Source organism: Camelus ferus, chromosome X (genome assembly GCF_009834535.1).
Source record: "Camelus ferus isolate YT-003-E chromosome X, BCGSAC_Cfer_1.0, whole genome shotgun sequence".
Taxonomy (NCBI): domain Eukaryota; kingdom Metazoa; phylum Chordata; class Mammalia; order Artiodactyla; family Camelidae; genus Camelus; species Camelus ferus.
In genome coordinates, this window is record NC_045732.1 from 69,791,646 (window position 1) to 69,807,561 (window position 15,916).

Consider the following 15,916-nt stretch of genomic DNA (forward strand, 5'->3'; position numbering starts at 1 on the left):
TGGAGTTAGCAAGCCAGGATATAGAAGTGCAGTGTGCCATCCATTGCGCTACAGAGCCTGACAATAAGCCAGGATTTCAAATACAATGATGTACCAGTAGAGTGACATGCATGGATTCTACAAGGAGAGGGCATGGAAGCTTCATGTTCCCTCTCAGACCTTGCTCTACATGGCTCTTCATTTGGCTCTTGCTGATCTGTATCCTTTATAGTAAAATTGTGATTTTGAGTATAGTGCTTTTCTGAGATCTGTGCGTCATTCTGGTGAGCTATTGACTCTAAAGGGGTCATGGGAACCCCTGAATTTATAGCCAGTTGGTTAGAAGTGAGGGTGATCTGGGGACCAGCTGAATTGAGGCGAGCACCTGAAGTAAGGTCAATCTTGTGGAGGACTAGCTCTTAAACCTATAGAGTCTAATGTTAAATCTGGGTAGTTAGTGTTGGAATTGAATCACAGTATAGCTAATTGGGTTGGAGACCCAACAAGAGCTCAGTGAACTCAACTGATAATTTAATAGCAGACTGGACACACTAAAAGAGTAAATGGAGTAACAGGTCCAAACTGAAGCACAGAATCAAAAACAAAAAAGAAATATGTATATGACTGAAAAACAATACAGTGTAAGGAACTGTTGGTTACAGTTAGAAGTGCTAACATATGAAATAAAATTCACAGAAAGAGAGAAATGAATGAGGTAGAAAATGTATTTGAAGAGACAGTGGCAGATAGTTTTCCAAAACTGATGAAATACATCAATCCACAGATTTAAGAAGCAGTATAAAACAAAGAAAACCACTTGGCACATCATATTTAAACCACTGAAAATCCAAGACAAAATCTTAAAAGCACATAGAGAAAAAGAATGCAATATTTTTGAAGGAGCAATTACAAGACATTAACCTAATTCTTAACAGAAACAATGAAAGCAGTACAACAGTAGAATCAGACATATTTAAAAAAAACCCTGCAACCTAGTGAAAATCTCCTTTAGAAATAAGAGGGAGGGACAATACGGGGGTAGGGGACTGGGAGGTACAGATTACCGGGTGTAATTAAAACTATTTGATTCAGCAAATAGTATGAAAATTGATATAAGCCCAAAATATAGATCTTCCTCAGCATACAATGGGATTAAGTCCCGATAAACCCATTGTAAATTGAAAATATCATACCTTGAATATGAATTTAATACACTTAATCTACTGGACATCATAGCTTAGCTTAGCCTACCTTAAACGTGCTCAGAACACTTACATTAGCCTACAATTGAGCAAAATCATTTAACACAAAGCCAATTTTATAATAAACTGTTGCATATCTCATGTAGTTTATTGAATACTGAACTGAAAGTAAAAAACAGAATGGCTGTATGGGTACAGAATGATTGTGAGTATATCAACTGTTTACCCTTCTGATTTCATAGCTGACTGGGAGCTGTGGCTCACTGTAACTGCCCTACATCATGAGAATATAGCACTACATATCACTAGCCCAGGAAAACATCAAAATTCAAAATTTAAAGTATGGTTTCTACTGAATGTGTATTACTTTAGTATCATCATAAAGTTGAAAAATTATGTGTTGAATCATTGTAAGTTGGGGACCATCTGTATCATTAATTACACTAAAAGTGAATGGAGAGTGATGTCAGCATCATGGTAGAGGGACACGTTTTCTTTGTCTCTTTCTTATCTACAATCAGTAAAACATCCACACCTCAACAAAAGTGCCTCTGCCCAACACACCAGGACATCAGAGAGTTCCACATATCTGTTCATCTAAAGGTGGATAGACTGGAACACACAGAGGAGATAGAACTTGGGGAAAAGTGGAGGTGGTGCCTATAATCCTGGTCCCCAGCCATGGCAGCTGAACCCTCAGTCCCAGAGAAACTAGTAGCAACAGGCAAGGTGACATATACAACTCTGGCCTCCTGGCCACAGTGGTAACCACAGCCACAGTTATCTGGGCAGCAGTAGCAGTAGGGCCTGGGACCTGTCTCTTCAGCCATGGAGGCGCCCATGACTCCACCCTTCCCCGCTCTCTGCCTACAGTGGCAGAGTCCCTGAACCTGACAACACTGAACAGGGCAGAGATTCCTGTGCCACTTGGGCTACCCCCAACCCTGTGGTGGCAGAGCCTGCAACTCAGGAGATCCTGGACATGGCAGAAGAGTCCACCACCCTGGTGCCCCAGACAGTGACACCAGCCACACTAGGAGCAGTAAGGCTCCAAAGACCCTGGAGAAATAAGCTGTGATAACTAAGGCACTGGGTGACACCTCTGACAAAGGTGGTGGAGAATGGAAAGTGCTGACTCTCAAATATAACCAGAGGCAGCTTAAGTAAATCAAAAACTTATACTATAGTGCCACCTACTGGAAATAAAAGCAAGGTCTCTTAACTTCTGTTGAATTGTTAGAATTAAGTGAAGAAGAAAAAAAAGGTTTATCTAAAAAAAGGTGTTTGCCACTTGAAATAAGCCGGCAGAGGAGCAACTCATCAAGTACCATGAAGAACCACAGTAACACTGTACCAGAGAAATAAAATGACAATTCTCCAGAAACCAAACTTAAAATCATAGAATATTGTGATCCGATAGAGAATTCAAAATAGCTGTCATGAAACTCAATGAGCTACAATAAAACTCAGAAAGGTAGTTCAATGAGCTCAAACAATTTTAAGAATGCATTTCAAAGCACTGGAGACAGAGGAGACCATATGGAAGAGAGAATTTGCAAGCTTGAAGACAAATATAGAAATGATACAAGTAAAAGAGGTAAGAGAATTAAAATATTTTTTTTAATTGAGTGAATTATACAAGAGCTATCTGACTCTGTTAGGAAGGGCAATCTTAGTGTAATGGATATCCTAGAAGAAGAAGAAGAGAGAGAAGGGAGCAGAGAGTTTTTTTAAATAAACAGTAGCTAAGTACCTCCCAAACCTAGAAAAGGAATTAGCTATACAAGTCCATGAAGGTAAGAGAATACCTGTCTCAATGCGAAAAGACCTTCTCTAAGACACTTTATATCAAAATTGTCAAAAGGCAATGACACAGAAAGAATTTTAAAGGCAGTCAGGGAAAAGAGGATGGTAACCTACAAAGGAACCTACATTAGACTATTAGCAGATTTCTCAGTAGAAACTCAACAGGTTAAGAGGGTAGAATGACATTTTCAAAATACTGAAAGATAAAAACTGTCACTCGGGAATGCTCTATGCAGCAAAGTTATCATTCAGATATGAAGGAGAAATAAAGACTTTACCAGACAAACAAAAACTGAGGGAGTTCATTAATACTAGACCTGCCTTGTAAGAAATGTTGAATGGAGCTCTTCTACCAGAAACAAAAAAGCAAAAGTACACAAAACTTTGAGTAAGGTAATAAATAGACATGGAAGTTTACAGTAATAGAGGCTTACCTCAACAAAGAAAAAACATCTCAAATAAACAATTTAACCTTACATCTAAAGGAAGCAGAAAAGAACAAAAAGCCCATAGTCAGTAGAAGGAAGGAAATAATAAAGATCCAGGAGGAAATAAATGAAATAGAGACTTAAAAAATGGAAAAAAATCAATCCAACTAAGAGGTGTTTCTTTGAGAAGATGAATAAAATTGACAAACCTTTAGCCAGACTCAAAAACAAAAAAAGAGAAGACTGAGAAATAAAATCAGAAATGGAAGATGAGAAATAACAGATACTACAGAAATACTAAGGCTTACAAAAGAATATTATGAACAATTATATGCCAACTAATTGGACAACCTGGAAGAAATGAACAAATCCTTAGGATCATACAACTTTCCAAGACTGAAGCATGAAGAAATAGAAAATCTAAATAGACAGATCATTAGTAAAGAGGCTGAAATAGTAATAAAAAACCTCCTCAAAAATCAAAAGTCCAGGACCAGACAGCTTCACAGGTGAATTCTACCAAACATTCAAAGAAGATTTAATACCTATCCTTATCAAACTCTTCCAAAAAATTAAAGAGAAGGGAACACATCCCAATTCATTTTAAAAAACCAACATCAAACTAAATATCAACATGAGACACAGACAACACACAAAAAAGAAAATTATGAGCCAGTGTCTCTGGTGAATATAAATGTAAAAATCCTGAAAAAAATAGCAAATGTAATATAACAATACACTAAAAGTATCATACACCATGATCAAGTGGCATTTATTCCAGAAATGCAAAGATTTAGTATCTGCAAATCAATCAGCATGATATACCACCTTAACACAAAGCTAAAAATCATATGATCATCTCATAAACGCAGAAAAAGCATTTGAGAAGATTCAACACCCATTCGTGGTAAAAACTCAATATAATAGGTACAGAAGGAACATACCTCAACATAATAAAGGCCATATATGACAAACCTACAACATAATACTCAGTGGTGAAAAACTGAAAACTATCTCTCTAAAATCAGGAACAAGACAAGGATGCCCACCCTTGCCACTCTTATTCAATATATTATTGGAAGTCCTAGCCAGAGAAATTAGGCAAGAAAAAGAAATAAAAAGCATCAAAATGAAAAAGAGGTAAAACTGTCACTATTTGTAGATGACATGATTTTATATATAGAAAACCCTAATGACTCTACAAAAACGGTTAGAAATAATAAACAAATACAGTAAAGTTGCAGAGGACAAAGTCAACATACAAAATCTGCTGCAATTCTATATACTAATAGTAAGCTAGGAGAAAGAGAAATTAGGAAAACAATCTCATTTACAATTGCAGCAAAAAGAATAAAATACTTAGAAATAAATTTAACAGAGGAGGTAAAAAACCTATATGATAAAAACTATAAGACATTATAGTTTTAAGACATTATAACACATTGTCGAAAGAAATTGAATAAACAAATAAATAAAAAATATTCTGTATTCATGGATTGAAAGAATAAAATGTCCATATCACCTACAGCAATCTACAGATTCACTGCAATCCTTATCAAAATCCCAAGGACATTTTTACAGAGATAGAACAAAAAATTCTAAAATTTATATGAAACCAAAACAGACTCTGAATAACCAAAACAATCATGAGAAAAAAGAACAAAGCTGGAAGTATCACATGCCCTAACTTCAAACTATATTACAAAGCTAAATTAATCAAAACAGCATGGTATTTGCAGAAAACCTGATACATACATAAATCAATGAAACAGAATTGAAAGCCTAGAAATAAACTCACGCATATGTGAACAATTAATTTGCAACAAAGGAGCAAAGAATATACAATGGTAGAAGGAGTCTCTTCAACAAATGGTGTTGGGAAAACCAGATACCCACATGCAAAAAAAAATGAAACTGGTCCACTATCTCATACCATACACAAAATTCAACTCAAAATGGATCAAAAACTTGAATATAAGCCCTGAAACCATTCAACTCCTAGAAGAAAATATAGGCAGTATGTTCTTTGACATCAGTCTTAGCAATATCTTTTTAGATATGTCTCCTAGGCAAGGGAAACAAAAGCAAAATAAAAACACATATGAGACTACATCAAACTAAAAAGCTTCTGCACAGCAAAAATCATTAATAAAATGAAAACACAACCTACCAAATGGAAGAAGATATTTGTAAATCACATACCCAATAAGGGGTTACTATCCAAAATATACAAAGAACTTATACAACTCCACCTCAAAAAACAAACAACCCAATTTTTAAAATGAGCAGGGGATCTGAATAGACATTTTCCCAAAGAAGACAGATGGCCAACAGGCACTTGAAAAGATGCTTAACATCACTAAGTATCAGGGAAATGCAAATGAAAACCACAATGAGGTATCACTTCACACCTTCACACCTGTCAGAATTGCTACTATCAAAAAGATAACAAATAAAAGTGTTGGTGAGGATGTGGAGAAAAGGAAACCCTCATACATTGTTGGCAGGAGTGTAAGTTGGTATAGGCACTATGGAAAATGGTATGAAGATCCCTCAAAAAATTAATAGAACTACACTATATGATCAACCTATCCCCCTTCTGGGTATTTACCAAAAGAGCAGGAAAACACTAATTTTAAAAGATATATGCACCCTTATGTTCACAGCAGCATTATTTGCTATAGCCAAGATATGGAAACAACCTAAGTGTTCATCAACAGATGGATGAATAAAGATGTGGTATATACACACAATGGAATGTTACTCAGCCATAAACAAGATGAAATCTTGCCATTTGTGACAACACAGACCCTGAGGGTATTACACTAATTGAAACAAGTCAGATAGAGAAAGACAAATACTGTATGATCTCACATGTGGAAAAAAAAGACAAAAAAGGATCTTTTTTTGTAATTCCTTATTTTAAACTCATGTTCAATTAGTCTATTCTGAGCATGGCAAATAAGAAAGCTTCTGCTATGAGTTGAACTGTGTCCCCTCAAAATTCATGTTGAAGTCCTAACTCCCAGTACCTTGGAATGTGATCTTATTTGGACACAGAGTCACTAAGGATGTAATTAGTTAAGACGCTGTCATACTAGAGTAGGGTGGGCCCCTACTCTAATATGACTGACATCCTTATCAAAAAGGGAAATTTGGACACACATTCAGATTGGGGTGATGTTTCCACAGGCCAATGAATGTCAAAGATTGCCAGCAAACCACCAGATGCAAGGGGAGAGGCAAAGAACAGATTCTTCCTCACAGCCCTCAAAAGGAACCCACCCTGCTGACACCTTGATCTTGGACTTACAGAACTGTGAGACTATAAATTTCTGTTGTTTAAGGCAGTTTGTGGTACTTTGTTACATCAGCCCGAGAAAACTAATACAGATTTTGGTACCAGGAAGTGGTGTGCTGCTGTAACAAATACATAAAAATGCGGAAGTGGCTTCATATTTCGGTGTTAAGTGGATGCTGAAAGAGTTTTGAGGTGCATAACAGAAAAATCCTAGATAGCCTTGAAGAGAATGTTGGTAGAAACACAAATTTTGAAGGAGAATCTGTTGAGGGCTTAGAAGAAAAAGGAGAGAGCTGTACAGAAAGTTTCAGCTCTTAGAGAATACATGCATTGTCATGAACAGAACTATAAGTATGAATGTAAAAGGTGCTTCTGGTGAGACCTCATACAGAAATAAGGAATGTGTTATTGAAAACTGGATGAAAGATGATCTTTGTTATAAAGTGGCAGAAGATTTGGCTGAACTGTGTTCTGTTGGATGGAAAGTGAAACTTGTATACAATGAACTTGCATATTTAAGGAAGAGATTTCTAAGCAAAGTGATGAAGGCACAGCCTGGTTTCTTCTTGCTGCTTATGGTAAAATACGAAAGGGGAGAGAAAAGTTGAAAAGGGAATTAGCTGTTAAGAAAAAAGAACCAGAACTTCAATACTTGAAACATTCTCAGCCTATCCATATTGCAAAAAATAAGAAAGCTTGCTCTGGAGACAACACTAAGGGCATTGCTAAACAACCATTTGCCCAAGAAATTGTGACTTGTGGATCCAATCAGCCAACTCAGTAGGCATGCTTGGACTGAAGGAAACATAGGTGGGAAGAAATGAAGCAATGTTGCTGGACTTCTGGAATTGTATAGTCAGGAAATGAGCTGATAAGATATCCAGCTGTGGTCAAGTATTATCCTTCAAGAAAAGGGAAGAATGACCATGAGGATGAGGCTATTTCCTCAGTTCCAGAGAGCAGAGACACCTCCTCAATTCCAGAAGCCAGGACCACCTTCCCAGTTCCAGAGTCCCAGGCCACCACTCAGTGCCAAGGGGATGGGGAAGCCATCCCAGTGGGCCCAGAGGACACAGTATTCTGCCAGAGAGGATAATTCTGGGGCCTTAAAATCAAATGGAATTCATCCTTGCTATATTTCAGACTTGCCTGTGACCCATGATCCCCCTCTTATTTCCAATTTCTCCCTTTTGAAATGGGCATACCTATCCTATGTCTGTTCCACAACTGTATTTTGGACAGATAACATGCCTAGCTTCACAGATTCACAGACGGAAAAGAATTCTGCCCCAGGATAAATCACCTTGCAACTCATCCATACATGATTTATATGACATTTAGGACTTAAAGTTGATGTTGGTATAGATTAAGACTGGGATTTCAAAATTGTAGAATAGATAAACAAGATTATACTGTATAGCACAGGGAAATATACACAAAATGTTATGGTAGCTCACAGAGAAGAAAATGTGACAATGAGTGTGTATATGTCCATGTATGACTGAAAAATTGTGCTGAACACTGGAATTTGACACAACATTGTAAAATGATTATAAATCAATAAAAATGTTAAAAAAAGATTTTTGGAGATGTTGTGATGGGGTGAATCTATTTTGCATGTGAGACAGACATAGATTTTTAGAGGGCAGACTGTTATGGGTTGTGTTATGTCCCCACTAAATGCCACAGTGACTACCAATATGTAACCAATTACATCTTCAATATGACCTTATTTGGAAATATGGTCACTGAAGATGTAATTGGTTAAGATGTGTTCATACTGGAACAGAGCAGTAACTCCAGAGTGGGTCCCTAATCCAATATGGCTGGTGTCCTTAAAGAAAAATTTGGACATGTATGCACAGAGAGAATCTCATATGAAAATGAAGGCAGAGGTTGAGGTGATGTGTACATAAGCCAAGGAATACCACAGATTGACAGTAAACCGCAAGAAGCTAGGGGAGGTGCACAGAACAGACTCTTTCTCACAGTTCACAGAAGGAAACTACTCTGCCTACATCTGTATCTTAGACTTCGGCAGCCCTAGAGAACTGACACAACTTTTAGTACAATTGTTCATTCTACAGGATAAAAAAAAATTTTTAATTAACATTCTATGTATATACTTAATACAAATGACTTACAGTTTGGCACATGGCCCTTGCAGAATTCTTTTCTTCTTGCTAGGGCTAAAAACTGCACTTGCAGTTTGAAGACTTTGAGAACTCACAGGACTATCCTCTTGATTCTGTCTACCATCTCTTTCCTGACTTTGATCTTCTCTTTTATTTGCTTGGGATGTTGAGGGTTGGTTAGCACTCTAAAACCAAAAATTTAAAGAAAACATTTGAAACTAATTCACAAAAACTATTTCTCCCTTACAAGACTCTACAATTTTAGTTCACTTGTTTTTCATTATCTTAAGAGTTGTGACAAAACTTTGCAATCATAGCAATACTTTTATAAATTTGATTTACGTTAATCCATCTGCTATGAAAATATTTTAAAAAGTTAAGATAAACAATAGTTGTTCTTATATTAGTCTAATTGTAAAGTTGGATTAGATGTTTATTTCCATATGAACAGTAATCCTAGAAATAATTTTTTAAAAGATAAACTCATGGAAAAAATTAACTTATTTGTCTTGATTTTGTCCAGATTCCAGAAGTGGCCTCTTCTACAGCATTTATCCTACAAGAGTCACTGCTACCTCTTATAGAACCTGGGTAAAACTGCCAAGCCTGATACAGAGTTAAAAATTTCCAGTGGAAGTGTTCCTATAGTTCTGGCCTGGACAAAAGGTAGGAAAAGAATATAATCACATATACCACGTGGGACTTTAAAAAGACAATCGTGATAGGCTTATATTACACAGAAGGCCAAAACAAGATACCAAGTTTTGAGGGCTTAGGGAAGTATAAGAGGCTGTGATCTTCAAGACTGCTCCAAATAAATGACATAAAAAGGAAACAAAAAATAAATAAAAATGATTTCTTTCCACTTAGGTTTCCATTATTGAGTCAAATACATCTGAGTTCTGAATAAAATGTACAAGATACCAATTGTGATTACAATCTCAGTGCTTTCAGAGCTATACTCTTCTCTGGCACCATACCCGTAGTGTTTCAGATGCTGAGGCATTTTCAGTTGCACTGTTATGGGGGACATACTTTATACCAGTAATTATCCCCTGAATTGCAATGCGCTTTTGTTCCCTATACTGCAGGCCTTCAACCTCCTTCCTCACTTCACTTATAGCTGTCAAGAGGGACTCAACTGCAAAAGAGTAATTCCAAGGAAATTGTGTTAAAGAACTGAAATGACAAAAGTAACAATTAGATTTGCAAAGTAATTTTACAACATGAAAATTATAAACTTGCTAAATAACTTAAACATGTGAGACTTTGTATTTATATTTGGCACCCCCTTACGTATTTTTTGTAAAATAGGCACATTTATCAGTTCAATTGTGATACAGTCTTCTAGTCTGGAGTCTTAATTTGAAGCAGAAATTTTGCATGTTGAAACTACAAAGTGTTACCTAGCCACTGCATAGAAACACACATTTTGATATTTTCTATATTCTACATACTATATACAGCATATACTACATACTGCTGACATTATGAAGTACAGGAGGATGCCAATATTTAGATAGGTCAGTATTTCAAAGTTTCTCTTTTTTTCCAAAACCATGAAATTATTCCATAGCTTTTCAAAAAGAATATACTTATGTTAAACTTTCCAACTGTCATATCTTGATTCTACTAAAATAAATTAATATTAGGCCTCTCATTAGTACTTATTCTGAATCTCATTGATTTGGGTTATCATTTTTATTTAAAGGCAGAGAACTAAATTATGTTATATCCAAAACACATTCGGCCCTCCATATCCACAGGTTTTGCAAACCCATGGATACAAAGGGCCAACGATGGTATTCTCTCTACTGAGCCATTTTATATAAGGGACTTGAGTGTCTCCAGATTTTGGTATCTGTGGGGGCTGCTGGAACCAATGCCCTGCAGATACCAAGGGACTGTCTATATATCATTCCACAAGAGTAGCATAATACAGTTGTCAGTATCTTGATAGCAAACTGTCCAGTGACTTCTTTGATATCTTTGGTCTAAATAATGTCACAGGAGTTGGGATCTACCAACTCAGATTTGATCCCAATGACCTTAAATCAAGGTATTATCTCTACCTAGTCATAGTCTATGTTCCTTTTTTCTTGTAGTCTAATAAAATTAAAACATTAACCTTTACAAGGCATGACATATGTTTTGATAAAGATCAAATTATCAATGAGTGTTGGTACACTTTGTCTCACTCCCATAAAAGAATAAAGATAACTAATAGATATGGCATAAACCATATATATATATATATGTATATATATATATATATATATATATATATATATATATAGCATATAAACATATCATAAAGGACGAGAGATTACATCAGTACCTTTAACGGAACTACTGTACTTCGAAAATGTCTCTGGCACTGGTGGATAGGGGTAATATCCACCAATAACAGTATTCTTCAGTTCTCCAGAATCAGTCTTTGCTTTAACCCACTGATTGAAGTTTTTTACCTTGGGATCGTTGATATACGGCTGGCCTCTATGACCTTTTTGCAGGAAGGGTAAAGTGCAAAAATATGAGAAAAAAAACAAAAACAAAAAACAACTCACTGTAATAAACCACATGGACTATTTTTGGTATATAAACAGTTTAATATTATATCAGTCTTATGTCACCAAGAAAAGAAGCTAACTATGCAGCAGATAATTATACTGAATATGAATACAAAAATTATCAAAGACAGTTAACAAATCCTAGGTCAAAAAGGAAATTAGACATATGTTAGAGTTTACATGGACTAAACTGTAGCTGTCAACAGGATACTGAAAAGCCAGAAGGAAAAGAAAACTAATAATCTGGATTTTTCTAACTATCCAAATGGTTAGCATCTTTTTAAAAAACTGATTTTTATGTACTAACCTGAAGGTATGGCAGAATGTATGAACTAAACTGCCTATGAATATAGATCAGCATTTAAACTCATGTTTTTAAAACATACTTCAAAGTGTCATTTACATCTAATATTATTAGTATATATTACAACTGATACTCATATTTATTTATTTATTGAAATATAATCAGTTTACAATGCTGTGTCAATTTCTGGTATACAGCACAATACTTCAGTAGTACAGGAACATACATATATTCACTTTTATATTCTTTTTCATCATAAGTTACTGTAAGATATTGAATATGGTTCCCTGTGCTATACAGTATAAACTTGTTGTTTATATATTTTATACATATTAGTATCTGCAAATCTCAAACTTCCAATTTATCCCTTCCCACCTCCTTCCTCCCCTGGTAACCATAAGTTTGTTTTCTATGTCTGTGGGTCTGTTTCTGTTTTGTAAATGAGTTCATCTTTTTTTTTAGATTCCACATATAAATGATGTAATGTGGTATTTTTCTTTCTCTTTCTGGCTTACTTCACTTAGAATGATGATCTCCAGGTTCATCCATGTTGCTACAAATGGCATTATTTTATTCTTTTTTATGGCTGAGTAGTATTCCGTTGTATAAATATACCACAGCTTCTTTATCCAGTTATCTGTCAATGGACATTTAGGTTGTTTCCATGACTTGGATATTGTAAATAGTGCTGCTATGCACTTTGGGGTGCATGTGTCGTTTTGAATTAAGGTTCACTCTGGATATGATGTTCATATGATAAAATGAAGTATGGACAAAGATGCGTGTTACATCCTTCCTAGGACTCTTCTTTTGACAAATTTCCTAGTAACCAAAATGGCAGCATTCTAGTAAATACACCATTCCACACTATTCCCTCACTCATCTGAAAACTTTTATCTTTATTATTTTGCCCTGTTATCAGAGGGAACAGAGAAAAATAATATACTTGTAGATGAGTAGTGAGACTCTTCTTGCTTTATAAGTAAAATGTGAGAGAGTGGCCAAGATGGCAGAGTAGAAGGACACTCTTAGCTCACCCTCTCCCATGAATACACCAAGAGTGACATCCACGGACCCACCCATCCACTCAGAACACCTGTTGAACTTTGACAGAACATTGCCTTCTTCAAAAGACAAAATTCGCCACAAATCTGATAAACAAGTTTATACCATATAGCACAGGGAACTATATTCAATATCTTGTAGTAGCTTATGGTGAAAAAGAATACGAAAACAAATATATGTATATTCATGTATGACTGAAGCATTGTGCTGTACACCAGAAACTGACACAACATTGTAAACTGACTATACTTCACTAAAAAAAAGGTAAAATGTGAGATCCACGGACCAAAATTTGATGTATATTTTTGTTTTATTTAGTATTTAAAAACTATTGTTGATTGAATCCACATTGTGATACAAGGTCTACCATTCTTCAATCTATCAAGCAATGTATAATTATCCACCTTACATCAAGCAAGAATTAAAGTTAACCAAAGGATATAAATAAAATTCCTCAGTGAGTCACAAAATCATTGCTTTAATTGTAATAATCTGGAAGCAGTATATTTCATAGGCTAAACAGTCTTTGTTAAACCATTCTTAAATTGATAAAGGAGTTCAAAATAAAGCTATCTTGTAGTTGAATGCTATAATAGAAAAGTTAACTTAATGAAGAGAAGATACATTCTATTTCCAATAAATTATATACAAAGAAATTGCTCACCATTAATAAACACTCGGCTTTCATTTGTAGTGGTGAGGTAAAGCAGTTTAGGTACTTGAGCGTCATTTCGGACAACTTTCAACTGTGTACACACAAAGTATGTCACTGTAGAAAATGAAAACACTTATGAAATTATTTCTGCATTTCAAAGACGAAATACCAAGACCAGAATCTAACACAGTGCTTTTCAAACTTTAATGAACAGAGGAATCGTCTGGGACAATTGTTAAAATGCAAATTCAGATGCAGTAGTTTTAGTGTGGGCTTGAGATTCTCCGTTTCTAATGAGCTCCTAGGTGATACCAGTGCTGCCATCTTTTGACCACAACTGGAGCAACAAGGATCCAACACTTAACCTTTTCCTTTAGATAAAGGATCTAATGCTTACTTGTCCTTTAGAAAGTAAAACAGCTGCACCTAACTGAAGTCACTGCTTGCTGCACAGTTGAAGACTGCAAGAGTCTTTCTAATTGAGCACACAGCTGGGTGTGAACAGCTATTTCCTACAGAGAAAAAAAGCTGTTTCTCCAAGATGTTTTCACTGATAAACCCATCTAACATGGATCCCTGAATTACTCTGATTCCTCCCACCAGACAGGGCTACAGAGTATTAATTTGAATTTGCTTATGCAAGTGTTTTACTTGTGTTAATCTTAATTAGACTTTAAGCCTCAATGACAGGGCTTATATCACCTATTCTTTTCTGTTTCTCTTGCTAACCAACTGGATAGACTAAAAAGCATCCCTGGAAATGAGATTATAACATCTTCAGATTTCAACTACTTTTTCAAAAGCTATCAAATGTTTTTGACTGTCAGGTTACTTAGGTAAAGTTTGCTTATGCAACAATATTTTAAAATTTCAACTCATTGCACACCAAAACAGCTATGGTCTTAAAAATTAGGAAATGAAGAAATAAATATAAATACTTGTAATCTCACAATAACAGTAAGTTCTCATTTGAGAATAAATATTTCCCTAGAGCATGATAACATCTATAAATTCATTTCCTATCTCTCACATTTACTAGTTCTTTATTTTGTAGCAATGAAAATGAAGAAACTCTTTTCAAATAAGAATAATTCTCTAGATTGACATCGCTTTTCTTTTATTTTAAAAACTGTACAGACATGAGTATTCATGGTTAAAGATGTTGGTATAGGTATATTACAGAAACCTCTAATTCTAATTTCATGGTTGTTAAAAATCAGACATTTGGACCTTCTAGCTGTTTGACATCCAGGAAATTACTTAACCCCTTTGGAAGGCAGCTATGCTCACCACTATACCACCAACGCACACTACTTAACCCCTTTGGACCTGTTTCCACACCTGTAAATTTGTAAAAACATCAACTCTTTAAAAGGTGACTAGGAGTACAAAATGAGATAACATCTATGAGTACCTGATATATAGTAAACACTCAATAGTATTTCCCCTGAGTCCTTCACTTTTCTTAACCAAAAGTAAAAAAGTTGCCTTACTAACAAAGGATTCTGGTATTATCCCAGAAGACCCTTGGTCATGTTCCTCTTCAAAGGCCTAAAGCCCCCTTAATACTCATCATTTATTTGATGATTTTTTTCCTTCACACTTGGTCAAAAGATGAAAATAAATTGTGATTGTTGTCAACTATTGTACTAGAGTAAATCTTACCAAGGTCCATACAAACCTTTCTTAGAAATATATAATTCACATTATCACAAGAAATAGAACATGCATGCTTGGCAACATTTCTATGAAAAATAATTATCCAAAACTTGCGTCAGTTTGTTATTTAAAGTGGCTACAAAGAGAGAGTGACTTGACTATAAAACTCATCTAAATTGTCAGCAGGAGTCATCACTACCAATTATCTATACCCTGAGAGAAGTTACACAAAGAAGTTACATGAAGCCATGCCTTGGCTTTGGTCAAAACTCTCTATCCTCTCCCCCAGTAACAGTTGGGATGATGTTCAATTCCATTCATATATATTTAAAAAGCTTAATCTCACAAGCAGAGGGTGGACCCTAACAAAGTAATATCTGAATAGTGTGTAATACTGTCTTGCAATAGAGAATAAAGGGGTAGCAGAATCGCCCTGTATATGGATGGTCTCTAGGTCTCTTCATGTTCTACAATTTCTACCTTGTTGATGGTTTTAAAAAATTACACGTAGTCAAGATTGGGAACTTTCCCAATGTTGGCAAGCATTTAAAATCAGAATTTCATTCATATAATCATTTGCAAAATAGTAAAATACCATTCATAAAGTAGCTTTATGTTACAAATCAAAAAAAAGGAAAAAAATCACTGAAGTTGTTAAAAAGTATTAAATGTACTTTTTCATATCATAATAGATCTAAAGACTAACTTGTATAAAATATATGACATACCTAAAATGTCTTCAAATAAGTAAAAATAGTGGGAAAAATACCTATATATATAAATGAATGCAAGGGGGAAAGTTAACACTAAAG

General features: G+C 35.2%; 1 protein-coding gene across 1 annotated transcript in view; it reads right to left on the reverse strand.

Moving 5' to 3' along the window:
- RADX (RPA1 related single stranded DNA binding protein, X-linked) overlaps positions 1-15,916 on the reverse strand; it is a 69,200-nt gene that overhangs the window by 34,689 nt on the left and 18,595 nt on the right. The window contains exons 7-10 of the mRNA XM_014567180.2: positions 13,455-13,559; positions 11,190-11,354; positions 9,832-9,992; positions 8,861-9,036 (exon numbers count right to left, since the gene is read on the reverse strand). Of these exons, the coding sequence (XP_014422666.1) occupies positions 8,861-9,036; positions 9,832-9,992; positions 11,190-11,354; positions 13,455-13,559 (607 nt within the window). The remainder of the gene's footprint in view (positions 1-8,860; positions 9,037-9,831; positions 9,993-11,189; positions 11,355-13,454; positions 13,560-15,916) is intronic.